Raw genomic sequence first — 12893 nt, 5'->3', positions numbered from 1 at the left:
CCCTGCACCCCCAAGCTTGTCTCCCCGGCGGGGGGTGGTCCAGACTCCGGGGTAAAGGGCGCTGACAGGGCCCAGAGCCTGGCGTGGCTCTCACGGCGCCCTGGTACTCTCCCACGCAGGACACTCAGCGAGCACAACTTCCCGCAGTTCCCGCAGACCCTGTACTACCTCTACAAGACGTCCGTGGAAGGGACCAAGACGGCAGAAGACACGGCCATCACGATGACCTTCCTTACCGAAGTGAGTCTTGTGAGCGCCGAGGGGGCAGGGGAGGGGGGTGGAGGTGGCGGTGTGATGGAGCGACGGCACAGCCCACAGCCGGGAGGGCGTTCGCCTGGCACGCGGCCGACCCGGGTTCGATCCCCGGCATCCCCTAGGGTCCCCCGAGCACCGCCAGGAGTGATTCCTGAGTGCAGAGCCGGGAGGAACCCCTGAGCATCGCCGGGTGGGACCCAAAACTAAAAATTAAAACAAGGGGGCAGGGGATCCAAATTAATGTTCCTGCTGGAATCTTCCTCTCCCTGTCTCCCTCCCTGTCTCCCTCCCTCTGTCCCTCCCTCTCTCCCCCTCTCTCTCGCTCTCCTTCTCTCCCCGTCTCTTCCTCTCTCAAGACCTCTCTTTCCCTCCTCTTTCTCTCCCTCTCTCTCCTCGTTCTCCCCCTCTCTCACTCCCTCTCTCTCCCTCTCTCCCTGTCTCTCCCACTACCTTTCTCCCTCTCTCTCTCCCTCTTTCTCCCTCTGTCCCTCTCTCTCCTCTCCTCTCTCTCCCTCTCTCTCCCTCTCTTTCTCCCTCTCCCCTCCCTGTCTCTCCTCTCCTTTCTCCCTCTCTCTCTCCCTCTTTCTCCCTCTCTCTCCCTCTCTCCCTCCCACTACCTCTTTCTCCCTCTCTCCCTCTTTCTCCCTCTCTCTCCCTGTCTCTCTCCTCTCCTCTTTCTTCCTCTCTCTCCCTCTCTCCCTCTCTCCCTCCCTCTCCCTCCCTCTCCCACCCTCTCTCTCTCTCCCTCTCTCTCCCTGTCTCTCTCCCCTCCTCCTCTTTCTTCCTCTCTCTCCCTCTCTCCCTCTCTCCCCTCCCTCTTTCCCTCCCTCTCCCTCCCTCTCTCCCTCTTTTCCCCTCTCTCTCCGTCTCGTCTCCTCTCTTTCTTCCTCTCTCCCTCTCTCCCTTTGTCCCCTCCCTCTCTCCCTCCTTCTCCCTCCCTCTCTCCCTCTCTCTCCCTCTCTTTCCCTCTCTCCCCTCTCCTCCTTTCTCCCTCTCTCTCCCTCTCCCTCTCTCTCCCTCTCTTTATCTCTCTCTCCCTCTCTCTCTCCCTCTCTCTCCCTGTCTCTCTCCGCTCCTCCTCTTTCTTCCTCTCTCTCCCTCTCTCCCTCCCTCTCCCTCCCCCTCCCTCTCCTTCCCTCTCTCTCCCTCCCTCTCCCTCTCTCCCTCTCTCTCTCCCTGTCTCTCTCCTCTCCTTCTCTCTCTTCCTCTCTCTCTCCCTCTCCCTCTCTCTTTCCCTCTCTCTCTCTCTGACTCTGCTAAGAGGGTGGCGTTGTCACTGTGTGTCTCGGGCTCTGTCTGCAGCAGGGATGGGTGGCCTGTGTCCCCCACTGGGGGACAGGATTTGCAGACACCGCAGTCTGTTTGTGGGGCCAGATCGTAAGCCGTGGGGAGCTTGCTGGCGTGCAGGGGAACATACACGGGCTCACTGATGATAAACCAGAGCTTTAAAGGACGTCTAGAGACGTCACCGAGCTCTAAATGAGACATCAGATGACCCAGACCAGAGAGAGAGAGGGGGAGGGAGGCTGGGTCCCATAGCTGGATAAAATAAAGATGCAGGACTCTATGCACCAGAAAGACAGACCCTACACAGGAAGGGGGACCCGGTTGGATCCCCATTATTGCATGGTAGCTGGAGCACTTGCAGGAGTAACCCCCGAGCACTGAGCGGAGAGCATCCCTGAGCACAGCGGGGTGTGGACCCAAGTAACTATATACGCAGCGTGTAGCTCTCACTGTAAATACAGGTGTGTGTCTTTTGTTTGGTTTTAACATACATGCTTGTGTGCTCCTATATTCGGGGTTCAATGGCTCCAGAATGAAATACAACAGCCTTCACACACTTCCCTCTTACTGTGGTGCTGGAATCGGTGTGTGAATATTATCTGCAATGAACTGCTGTGAACTGCTTTATGAAAATGAAATATATAAAAATTATAAAAATATATGTATTACACACACACATGCACGCGCGCGCGCGCGCGCACACACACACACACACACACACACACACACACACTGGATTCTCTCATCCCTCTTGTAACTACCCCATCTGCAGACCTGAGAATGCAGAGAGGAAGGTTCTAGAATCTCCAAGTGGGGCTGGAGTGATAGCACAGCAGGGAGGGCGTTTGCCTTGCATGCAGCTGACCCGGGTTCGATCCCGGCATCCCATAGGGTCCCCGAGCACCGCCAGGAGTGATTCACTAGTGCAGAGCCAGGAGTCAGCCCTGAGCATCACTGGGTATGACCCAAAAATAAAAAAAAAATTTTTTTAAATATATCGAATCTTCAAGGGGCCCGTTATTCTCGTCGTCCTGAAAGCGCCTTGATTGTGGATCCCTCCCTGTCGTCTCCCAGCTCCTGAATTACTACATAAAGGACCCGTTCCCAGAGGAATTTCTGGTTCTCTACCGGAACTGGCTGGAAGACCCCAGCCCCGTCGTGTGCATGCTGAGTCTTCAGAAAATCGGGAGCATAGCGCCTTTCATCAATGAGGTGAGCAGCGCCGGGGGGCAGGGGGGGGTCTGCCGTCCCACCCAGACCCGGGGATTCCCGTCTGCTTGTGGACCAAGCAGGTCTGTCACCGTATTCCCTTGTGGCCAACAAGACACTGGAGCCATGCGCTGGAGCAATACACAGTGGGTAGGGCGTTGGCCTTGCACGCGGCTGACCCGGGTTCGATTCCCGGCATCCCATAGGGTCCCCCAAGCACCACCAGGAGTGATTCCTGAGTGCAGAGCCAGGAGTCAGCCCTGAGCATCACCAGGTATGACCCAAAAAGCAAAATAATAATAATAATAATAATAATGCATTTGCATTGAGAAGAATAAAATTAAGGACTGGAGCGATAGCACAGCAGGGAGGGTGTTTGCCTGGCACACGGCCGACCTGGGTTCGATTCCCAGCATCCCATAGGGTCCCCCGAGCACTGCCAGGAGTAATTCCTGAGTGCAGAGCCAGGAGTCAGCCCTGCGCATCACTGGGTGTGACCCAAAAAATCAAAAACAAACCAAAAATAGGGCCTTGAGTATGGCTCTGGCACAGCAAAATTAATAATAATAAATGAAATAACGGAACTACGGGCAGCTCATTCGGCTTTGTCCTTCTCCAATACCGGCTTGCAAGCCACTCGGCTCAATGACCAGGGCGGGTTGCTTTCCTGGAATTTCCTGCTGGCTTCCGGGTCTCCGGTCTGCAGGGCCTCCCCGACCTAGCAATGGCTCCTCGGGTGACTCAAGTGCGCCCCTCAGACAGTGCTCACTGCCTCCCGTAAATCCTTGACTCCAGGAAGAGGGGGTCTACGCCTGCCCCAAATGTTTGGCCGTGCTATTCGATCCCAAAGCCACGTGCCATGCTCAGAAGCAGAGGGGCCAGAGCCACAGCACAGCGGGGAGGGCGTTTGCCTTGCATGTAGTCGACCCGTGTTCGATCCCCGGCATCCCTTAGGGTCCCCTGAGCACCGCCAGGAGGGACTCCTGAGCACAGAGCCAGGAGTCAGCCCTGAGCATCGCCGGGTGTCATCCCCGCCTAATAAAAAGTGGGCAGACCCCATGCTCTCTGGGTTCCTTTGAGTCCCCAAACCTCACCTCCTTCCTCCTGTTGTGTGTGTGTATGTGTGTGTGTGTGTGTGTGTACGTGGACAGATAACAAATGTCGAAGACCTGCTGATGTCCACCATGGGCACCTTCTTTTCCAAGCACAAGTCGGTCACTCTCCGGGGCATGCTCACGCTTCGAAGACTTTTAAGCCAGCTGGACCGAGTGAGCTATTCCTCCCTGTGTATCAAGATTGCGCCCAACTACTACCCTCTGATGAGACACATGAGCACGCCCTGGACGCGGGGGGCGGCAGGCGGGCCTCGCATCTCGCTGGACCCCAGCTTAGTTCTCCCACGGGGGGGCTTTTCTTTTCTTTCTTTCTTTCTTTTTTTATTTTTTATTTTTTGCCTTTTGGGTCACACCTGGCGATGCACAGGGGTCACTCCTGGCCCTGCACTCAGGACTCACTCCTAGCAGTGCTCGGGGGACCCTATGGGATGCCGAGAATCGAACCTGGGTCGGCCGCATGCAAGGCAAATGCCCTCCCCGCTGTGCTATTGCTCCAGCCCCCACAGGAATGCTTTTCTGCAGTGCTCCTATTTCTTTCCCAAGATAACAATATAAGTCAAGCAAGACTGGTGTTATTTTTTTTTTAACTACGCCCAGAGGATCTAGGGGAAAAAAAATTTTATTCTCAAAAAAAAAAGTCTGGCATGAAAAAATATCTGCCCGTTAGGAAACTTTTTGGTTTTTTATAATGTTGTTTGTTGTTTGTTGTTGTTGTTTTAATGGGCTTCAGGCCAGAGAGATGGTATAGGAGATGTTTTGGCCCCAAGGACCCCCAGAGGTCACTGCGGGGTCCAGAGCCAGGAATAGGCGGATGGGGAGACCATCCAGTCGCTGGACACTTGCCCTGCACCTGGTCAATCAGGGCTCGATCCCTGGCATCCCATAGGGTCCCCGGAGCACTGTCCGGAGTGACCCTGAGTGCAGAGCCAGGAGGAACCCCTGAGCATCGCTGGGTGTGTGGTCCCCTCCCTCCAAAAAAAGAGACGGGTGTAGCCCCTACACATTGCTGGAAAAGGCCCCAAACTCCTTTCTCTCCTGCATAGGAAAAATAGAGACGGAGAAAAGCGCAAAAGTTCAGGCTCTTGCCTTGCATAGGCTCTGATCCCTGAGCACAGAGCCGGGAGTCAGCCCTGAGCACAGAGCCGGGAGTCAGCCCTGAGCACTGAGCTGGGAGTCAACCCTGGGCACTGGCTGGGAGTCAACCCTGAGCACAGAACCGGGAGTCAGCCCTGAGCACAGAGCCAGGAGTGAGCCCTGAGCACAGAGCCGGGAGTGAGCCCTGAGCACAGAGCCAGGAGTGAGCCCTGAGCACTGGGCTGGGAGTGAGCCCTGAGCACTGAGCCAGGAGTGATCCCTGAGCACAGACCTAAGAGGAAGCCCCTAGCACCGCTGGGTATGACCCCCATTCTCCACCTCTACCCCTCACACACACGAGAAACTTATTTTTCACAGTCCAAGGGAATCTCTTCTAAGAATAAATAATAATGTGGCCCAGAGAATAGACGGACAGGTTGGCAGTGAAGAGGAAAGACGGTGGGTGGATGGGGCAGAAGGACGGAGAGAGAGACAGAGCAAGAGAAAGAGAGACAAAGAGACAGAGAGCGAGATTCAGCAAGGGAGACAGTGAGTGAGAGACAGAGAGAATGAGAGCAAGATAGAGAGAGGGAGAAGATGAGAGAGCAAGAGAAAGAAGAAAGAGGGAGAGAGAGGATTGAGGGTGAGAGAAGGGTGAGAGGGAGAGGGTATGAGAGGGTGACAGAAAGAGGGTGAGAGGGAGAGGGTGAGGGAGAGGGTGACAGAGAAGGGGAGAAGGGGAGAGGGAGGGGCGAGAGAGTGAGAGGGTGAGATCAAGGGTGAAAGTGGGTGAAAGAGAGGCTGAGAGAGGGTGGGAGGGAGGCTGAGGGAAATAGGGTGAGGGTGAGAGGCTGAGGAAGAGAGGCTGAGGATGAAAGGCTGAGGGTGAGAGGCTGAGGGAGAGAGGTTGAGGGAGAGAGAGGCTGAGGGAGAGAGAGAGGCTGAGGGTGAGAGGCTAAGGGAGAGAGGCTGAGGGAGAGAGAGGCTGAGGGAGAGGCTGAGGGAGAGAGAGGCTAAGGGAGAGAGAGAGGCTGAGGGAGAGAGGCTGAGAGAGGCTGAGGGAGAGAGAGGCTTAGAGAGAGAGGCTGAGGGAGAGAGGCCGAGGGAGAGAGGCTGAGGGAGAGAGTCTAAGGGAGAAAGGCTGAGGGAGAGAGTCTGAGGGAGAGGCTGGGGGAGGGAGAGGCTGAGAGAGAGAGAGAGGCTGAGGGGGAGAGGCTGAGGGAGAGAGGCTTGGAGGGAGAGAGAGGCTGAGGGAGAGAGGCTGAGGGAGAGAGTCTGAGGGAGAAAGGCTGAGGGAGAGAGTCCGAGGGAGAGGCTGGGGGAGGGAGCCGCTGGTGCAGCAGTGCCCTTCGCCCGCCCCGCGCAGAGGAGCACTGGCATCCGGAGCATGGCCATCCAGCACCTGGGGGAGCTGCTGAAGGAGATGAGCCAGTACAACTCAACAACGTGGTCCTGGATGGGCTGGTGCCCCTGATCCTCTTCCTGGAGGACACGGAGATCAAGGTGGTCCGAGTACGTTCCCGGGGCGCTGGGAGAGGGGGCTGGGGGGCGGGGGTCGCGCCCTCACCGGCTCCCCGCACCCAGGCCTGCAAGTTCATCCTGCGGATCTGCGCTGGAACCTGGGCGACGTGCTGGAGGACGAGTACTACGACTACCAGCAGGCGGTGCTCACCATCTGCAACACCTGCGTGAGCCCGAGCACTGCGCCGGGAGGGCCGGGAGGGGCTGAGAGCTCATAGGGGAGGCGGAGGCCAGGGCATGAGGGTGTTTCCTAGGGACCCTGAGGGCATCCGTTTCCTAGAGGGCCTCAGGCCCCGTTTCCTAGAGACCCTGAGGGTATGAGACCATTGAGGGTGTCTGTTTTCTAGAGACCCTGAGGGCGTCCACTTCCTAGAGACCCTCAGGGCCCGTTTTCTAGAGACCCTAAAGGCATCCCATTCCCTAGAGACCCTCAGGGCATCCGTTTCCTAAAGACCCTCAGGACTCGTTTCCTAGAGACCCTGAGGGCGTCCCATTCCCTAGAGACCCTCAGGGCGTCCCTTCCCTAGAGACCCTGAGGGCCCGGTCCCTAGACATCCTGAAGGCGTCTGTTTCCTAAAGACCCTGATGGCGTCCGTTTCCTAGAAACCACCAGGGCGTCCTGTTTCCTAGAGACCCTCAGGGCATCCGTTTCCTAGAGAACCCCAGGGTGTCCCATTTCCTAGAGACGCTCAGGGTGTCCCTTCCCTAGAGACCCTGACGACCCGTTCCCTAGAGACCCTCAGGGTGTCCATTTCCTAGAGACCCTCAGGGCGTCCTGTTTCCTAGAGACCCTCAGGGCGCCCATTTCCTAGAGACCCTCAGAGCCTGTTTCCTAGAGACCCCCAGGGCATCCTGTTTCCTAGAGACCCCAGGGCGTCCATTCAGACCCTCAGGGCATCCCTTCCCTAGAGACCCTGAGGGCGCCCCCTTTCCTCTTCCTCACCCCATTGTCATCCACTTCCCCCTCTGCCGCCCCTCCTTGGAGCCCCGGGTGGCGGGGGGCAAGGCAGGTCCCGATCCCAAACCATCGCAGGGTCGAGGCGGGGTGGGGGGGGGGGGTCCGAGCTGTCCTCGGAGCATGAGGGAGGGCTGGGCTCAGCGTGGGGCTGCAGGGGTGAGGCCAGCGGGCAGCGTGAGCGTTCTGAGGGGACAGTCCCCTGATTTCCGGCTGCACCCCGGCCCGGCCGGAGCCATGAGGCCTCCCTCTGCCTCCACGTCCCCAGCTGGTGTCCAAGGGGAGTTACATCATCAACATGATCGTGGAGACGCTCGGCTTCCTGGCGGGCCCCCGCGACTACCTGAAGAAGACATCGCTCATCCTCCTGGGTGAGGCAGCCCCCTGGCGTTTCCGGGCAGGCGGGAAGGGGGCCGGGGGGAAAGTGGGGGGGAGGGAGGGGGTCCTTTGACGGAGCGGCGCTGCCCACCAGGCTTACCAGCCCGGATCTAGCAAGAACAAGCTCCAGGGCAGCCAGCCCGGGCCACGGGTCATCCAAGTACCCTCCCAGGCGGGTTCGCCTGAACAAGCTTCAGAACTGACGCCTGTGGCCAGGCCCTGCCCGCGCTCTGCTGCCCGGGGGTCCCGCGCGGGTGCGAGTCCCCCCCTCCAGGCACATCCCCACTCGGCCCCTGAGCCCTGACTCGCCCGCAGGGTACCTGGCCAAGATGGGGAGCCACCTGCTGCTCAAGGACGAGATGGAAGTCATGTTTGAAGGTACTGGCGGTGGGGAGGCGGGTGCGGAGGGGCCTTCTCGCCTCCTTCCTCCCTCTCACTCACTCCCTCCCTTCCTCCCTCACCTCTGTCTCTCCCTCTCTCTCTCTCCCTCCCTCCCTCCCCCTCTCTCCCTCCCTCTCCCCCTCTCCCTTCCCCTCCCTCCCTCCCCCTCTTTCTCCCTCCTTCCCTCTTTTCCTCTCTCCTCCTCTTTCCCTCCCTCCTTCTCTCCCCCTCTCTCTCTGTCCCTCTCTCCCCTCTCTCTCCCTGTCCCACCTGTCCCTCTCTCTCTCCCTCCCTCCCTGTCTCCCTCCTTCCCTCTCTCCATCTCTCTCTCCCTCTCTCTCCCTTTCTCTCCCTCCTCCTCTCTCCCTCCCCTTCTATTGCCCTCTCTCTCCTCCCTCACTCCTTCTGTCCCTCTCCCTCTTCCTCTCTCCCTCCCTCTTCTCTCTCTTTCCCTGTCTCTCTCTCTCTTGCTGTCTCTCTAGTTTCTAGGGTATTTTTGTGTCTATTTCTTTTTTATTTCTATTTTCTCAAACACCGTGAAATACACGGTTACAAAATTGTTGGCAACTGGGTTTCGGTCATATGATGTTCCAGTACTGTCCCCTCACCAGTGCACACTTCCCGCCCAGTTTCTCTCCCACCACCTCCTTCCTCTTCTATAGCCGCCTCTCTCTCCCTCTCTCTCTCCCTCCCTCTCTCTCCCTCTCTCCCTCCCTACCTCTCTCTCCCTCTCTCTCTCCCTCTCCCTCCCTCTCTCCCTCTCTCTCTCCCTCTGTCTCTTTCTCTCTCTCCCTCCCTCTCTCTCTCCCTTTCCCTCTCTCTCCCTCCCTCTCTCAGCCTCCCTCTCTCCCTCCCTCTCTCCCTTCCCCTCTCTCTCCCTCCCTCTCTCTTAGCCTCCCTCTCTCCCTCCCTCTCTCTCCCTCTCTCTCTGTCTATGGTTTGCAGAACAGATGCTGAAAGGCTATCGTGCATCTTGTTCAAATCTATTCTATCTATTCTAGTCTCTTCTCTCTCCTCCGCCCTGTCCTTCCCTCCCTCCCCTCCCCGCTCTCTCTCCCCAACAACGCTGGGGTCTTCATCCTCTCCCTCTTAGCCTCCACTTCCCCTCAGGACCAGAGTGACAAGCAGCTGAGACAGAACACCAGGCAGCGGCCTTCCTCTCTTTGTCTTCATTGTGCATGTAGCTCTGGGGTCCCACCCGCGGTGCTGGGGGTTTATTCCTGGCTGCGTATGGACCCTACGGGATGCTGGGGATCGAACCCAGGTGGAGACCGAACCCAGGTGGGCATGTGGGAGGCCAGACCCTCCCCGCTGAGCCCTCTCCCCAGCTCCCTTCCTTCCGTTTTAGAAAAACACTGACAGAAGCTTCTGTTTCAGAGAGGTTTCGATGCCCAGCAAACCCAGGTGGACGGCATGACCGTTTCCCGTGCCCCTCCCCCCTCCTCCGCACCTGCCCCAAGTGGCTCCTTGATTGAGGCCAGTGGAGGACACGGCTGTGTCCTGGGCAGGCCCCTTGGTCCTCCCGGCCTCACCTGCCTCACGATTCCCTTTGTGCTGAGCACTAACGGTTCCCCTAAGTCCCAGAACCCTTTTCTTCTTCTTCTTTTTTTTTGTTTTTGGGTCACACCTGGCAATGCACAGGGGTTACTCCTGGCTCTGCACTCAGGAATCACTCCTGGCGGTGCTCGGGGGACCCTATGGGATGCCGGGGATCGAACCCGGGTCGGCCGCGTGCAAGGCAGACGCCCTCCCCGCTGTGCTATCACTCCAGCTTTAGAAGGTTTTCTAGAACTATCTAGAAAAGAGTAGAAAACAATGCCTCTCCCGCCCCAGCTCCGTCCATTTCTTACCAAGAAAGGAGACAATTCTTCCTGACAAGCCCAGCGTCGGGAGAGAATATCAGCTTCAGGAGAGGAGACGGCGCGACACTGAGAGCCTCAAAGCACCCCAACCCTAACATGTCACCTCATCTGTCACCTTTTTATTATTATTTTGCTTTTTGAGTCCCACCCAGCGATGCTCAGGGGTTCCTCCTGGCTCATACACTCAGGAATCACTCCTGGCGGGGTCGGGGGACCCTATGGGATGCTGGGGGTCGAACCCGGGTCAGCCACATGCCAGGCCAATGCCCTCCCCCGCTGTGCTATCGCTCTGGCTCTGATCTGTCCCTTTCTTGACCTGCTCATCTGTCACCAACACCCAAGCGGGCGCACGGGCCGCCGTCACGTGACTGCATGTGCTAACATGTTCCTAGCTCATCTCTGCTGCTGTTTTCCTGCGGCTTTCATTATTCCACTCCCCCTTCTCTGCATGGGAATACTGGGGTACCCGTGACCCAATGATGCTTCAGTGACCATTTCCATTTCCCCCTTTTTTTTGGGGGGTGTCACACCCAGCTATGCTCCAGGCTGACTCCCAGCTCTGCACTCAGGACTCACTCCTGGCGGTGCTCAGGGGACCCTAGGGGATGCCGGGGATCAAACCTGGGTCAGCCACATGCAAGGCCAACACCCTCCCCGCTGTGCTATCACTCCAGCATTTCCCTTTTTGCAAAGCCTGGTGATTGCAGGGTGCATCCCGGTGGGGGGGGGCTGGAGAAGGGGAGACTCTGAGAGATGGTGGGGAGGGAGAGAGAGGGAGGGAGAGAGAGGGGGAGGGAGAGAGAAAGGCTGCTATAGAAGAGGAAGGAGGTGGTGGGAGAGAAACTGGGCGGGAAGTGTGCACCGGTGAGGGGACAGTGCTGGAACATCGTATGACCGAAACCCAGTTGCCAACAATTTTGTAACCGTGTATTTCATGGTGTTTGATTGAAAAAAATAGAAATTAAAAAGAAATAGGCATAAAAATACCCTGGAAACTAGAGAGACAGCAAGAAAGAGAGACAGGGAGAGAGAAGAGGGAGGGAAAGAGGAAGAGGGAGAGAGAGAGAAGGAGAGAGAAAGAGGGAGAGACAGAAGGAGTGAGGGAGGAGAAAGAGGGCAATAGAAGGAGAGGGGGAGAGGGAGAGAGGAGGAGGGAGAGAAAGGAAGAGAGGGAGAGAAAGAGAGGGGGAGAGAGATGGAGAGAGGGAAGGAGGGAGATGGAGAGAGGTAGAGAGAGGGGGACAGGGAGAGAGGGGGGAGAGAAGGAGGGAGGGAGAGAGGAGGAGAGAGGAAAAGAGGGAGGGAGGGAGGGAGGGGGAGGGAGAGACAGGGAGAGAAAGGGAGAGAGGGAGGAAGAGAGGCTAGAGAGAGGGAGGGGGAGGGAGGGAGAGAGAGGGAGGGAGAGGGAGAGGGAGGGAGAGGAAGAGAGGGAGAGAGGGATAGAGAGGGAGAGAGATGGAGAGAGGGAAGGAGGGAGACAGGGAGGGAGGGAGAGAGAGAGGGACAGGTGGGACAGGGAGAGAGAGTGGAGAGGGAGGAGGAGAGAGGGACAGGGAGAGAGGGGGGATAGAAGGAGGGAGGGAGAGAGGAGGAGAGAGGAAAAGAGGGAGGGAGAGAGGGGGAGGGAGAGACAAGGAGAGAAAGGGAGAGAGAGGGAGGGAGAGAGGGAGGGAGGGAGGCTAGAGAGAGGGAGGGGGAGGGAGGGAGAGAGGGAGGGAAGGGAGAAGGAGGGAGGGAGAGAGAGAGGGACAGGTGGGACAGGGAGAGAGGGGGAGAGAAGGAGGGAGGGAGAGAGGAGGAGAGAGTGGAAAAGAGGGAGGGAGAGGGAGGGAGGGGGAAGGGGAGGGAGAGACAGGGAGAGAGAGGGAGTTAGAGAGGGAGGGAGTGAGAGGGAGAGGGAGGGGCAGGGAGGAAGAGAGGGAGAGAGAGAGGAAGGGAGAGGGAGAGGGAAGGAGGGAGAGGGAGAGAGTGAGAGGGGGAGGGAGGGGGAGGTGAGGGGGTGCGGGGAGACGGGCGTGCTTTGAAGGAAAGGGCCCCTCGCCCACAGCTGTGGACCGGCTCCTCTGGGACCCGAACTCCGCGATCCGGAACCTGGCGGAGCAGACGCACAGCATTTTCGAGGACGTGTCCCGCAAGATCTCCTCGTCCGGCTTCAGGCAGAACTTCTGGCGGCTGTTCAACGTCTTCTACCTCAAGAAGCTGAAGCTGCTGTACAACGTGCCCGTCGAGGAGCCCGGGGGGACCCCCGAGAAGGAGGTCCCGGAGAAGCAGACAGAAGAGGCCTTGGACCCAGGCCTGGCCCCCAGCAGGCTGTGAGCAGCCTCGAGGGCCAGGGCGTCTGACTCAGGACTCACCCTCACTCCTCGCCCCTGAGCACCCTGCCTGCCGCTGGCGGACTCCGGGGTCCAGCCAATAAAATGGGGAGATCTCGACAGGTCTGGGGGAAAAGTTTAAGTGGGGGGGGCCGCCTTGGAGTGCGGGGCTGGGGGACGTGGCCCTGCCTGAGGAGGCCCAAGGAGGCAGGCTGGGGACATGCTTGTGGGGACAGAGGCTGCAGAGGGGGACATTCCAGGAAGGGCATTGGCCTTGCACTCGGATGACCCGGGTTTGATCCCCGGCATCCCGTAGGGACCCCTGAGCACCGCCAGGAGGGTTCCTGAGTGCAGAGCCAGGAGTCAGCCCTGAGCATCACCAGGTGGGACCCAAAAAAGAAAAAAAAAATGGATTTTCCAGGAAGAACTATCCTGCTTGCACTAACACTGTTCCTAACACGGTTCCCTGCCCAGGGCAAGATTTTATGTTCTTTCTTGGATTTCTTTTTTGTGTGTGTTGGGCGGGGCGGGGGGGTGGAGGGAG

The 12893-nt window shown here is 58.2% G+C and overlaps 1 protein-coding gene across 1 annotated transcript in view; it reads left to right on the top strand.

Moving 5' to 3' along the window:
* The window catches only part of MROH9 (maestro heat like repeat family member 9), a 34253-nt gene extending 21900 nt beyond the window's left edge, over positions 1–12353 (top strand). The window contains 9 exon segments of the mRNA XM_055121212.1: positions 120–240; positions 2617–2754; positions 3903–4087; positions 6312–6373; positions 6376–6456; positions 6525–6628; positions 7685–7787; positions 8110–8172; positions 12085–12353. Of these exon segments, the coding sequence (XP_054977187.1) occupies positions 120–240; positions 2617–2754; positions 3903–4087; positions 6312–6373; positions 6376–6456; positions 6525–6628; positions 7685–7787; positions 8110–8172; positions 12085–12353 (1126 nt within the window).
* The last annotated feature ends 540 nt before the right edge of the window (positions 12354–12893 follow it).

This window comes from Sorex araneus, chromosome X (assembly GCF_027595985.1).
Source record: "Sorex araneus isolate mSorAra2 chromosome X, mSorAra2.pri, whole genome shotgun sequence".
Classification (NCBI taxonomy): Eukaryota; Metazoa; Chordata; class Mammalia; order Eulipotyphla; family Soricidae; genus Sorex; species Sorex araneus.
The sequence above is the reverse complement of the archived record's forward strand: the minus strand, read 5'-3'. Positions and strand labels throughout refer to the sequence as shown.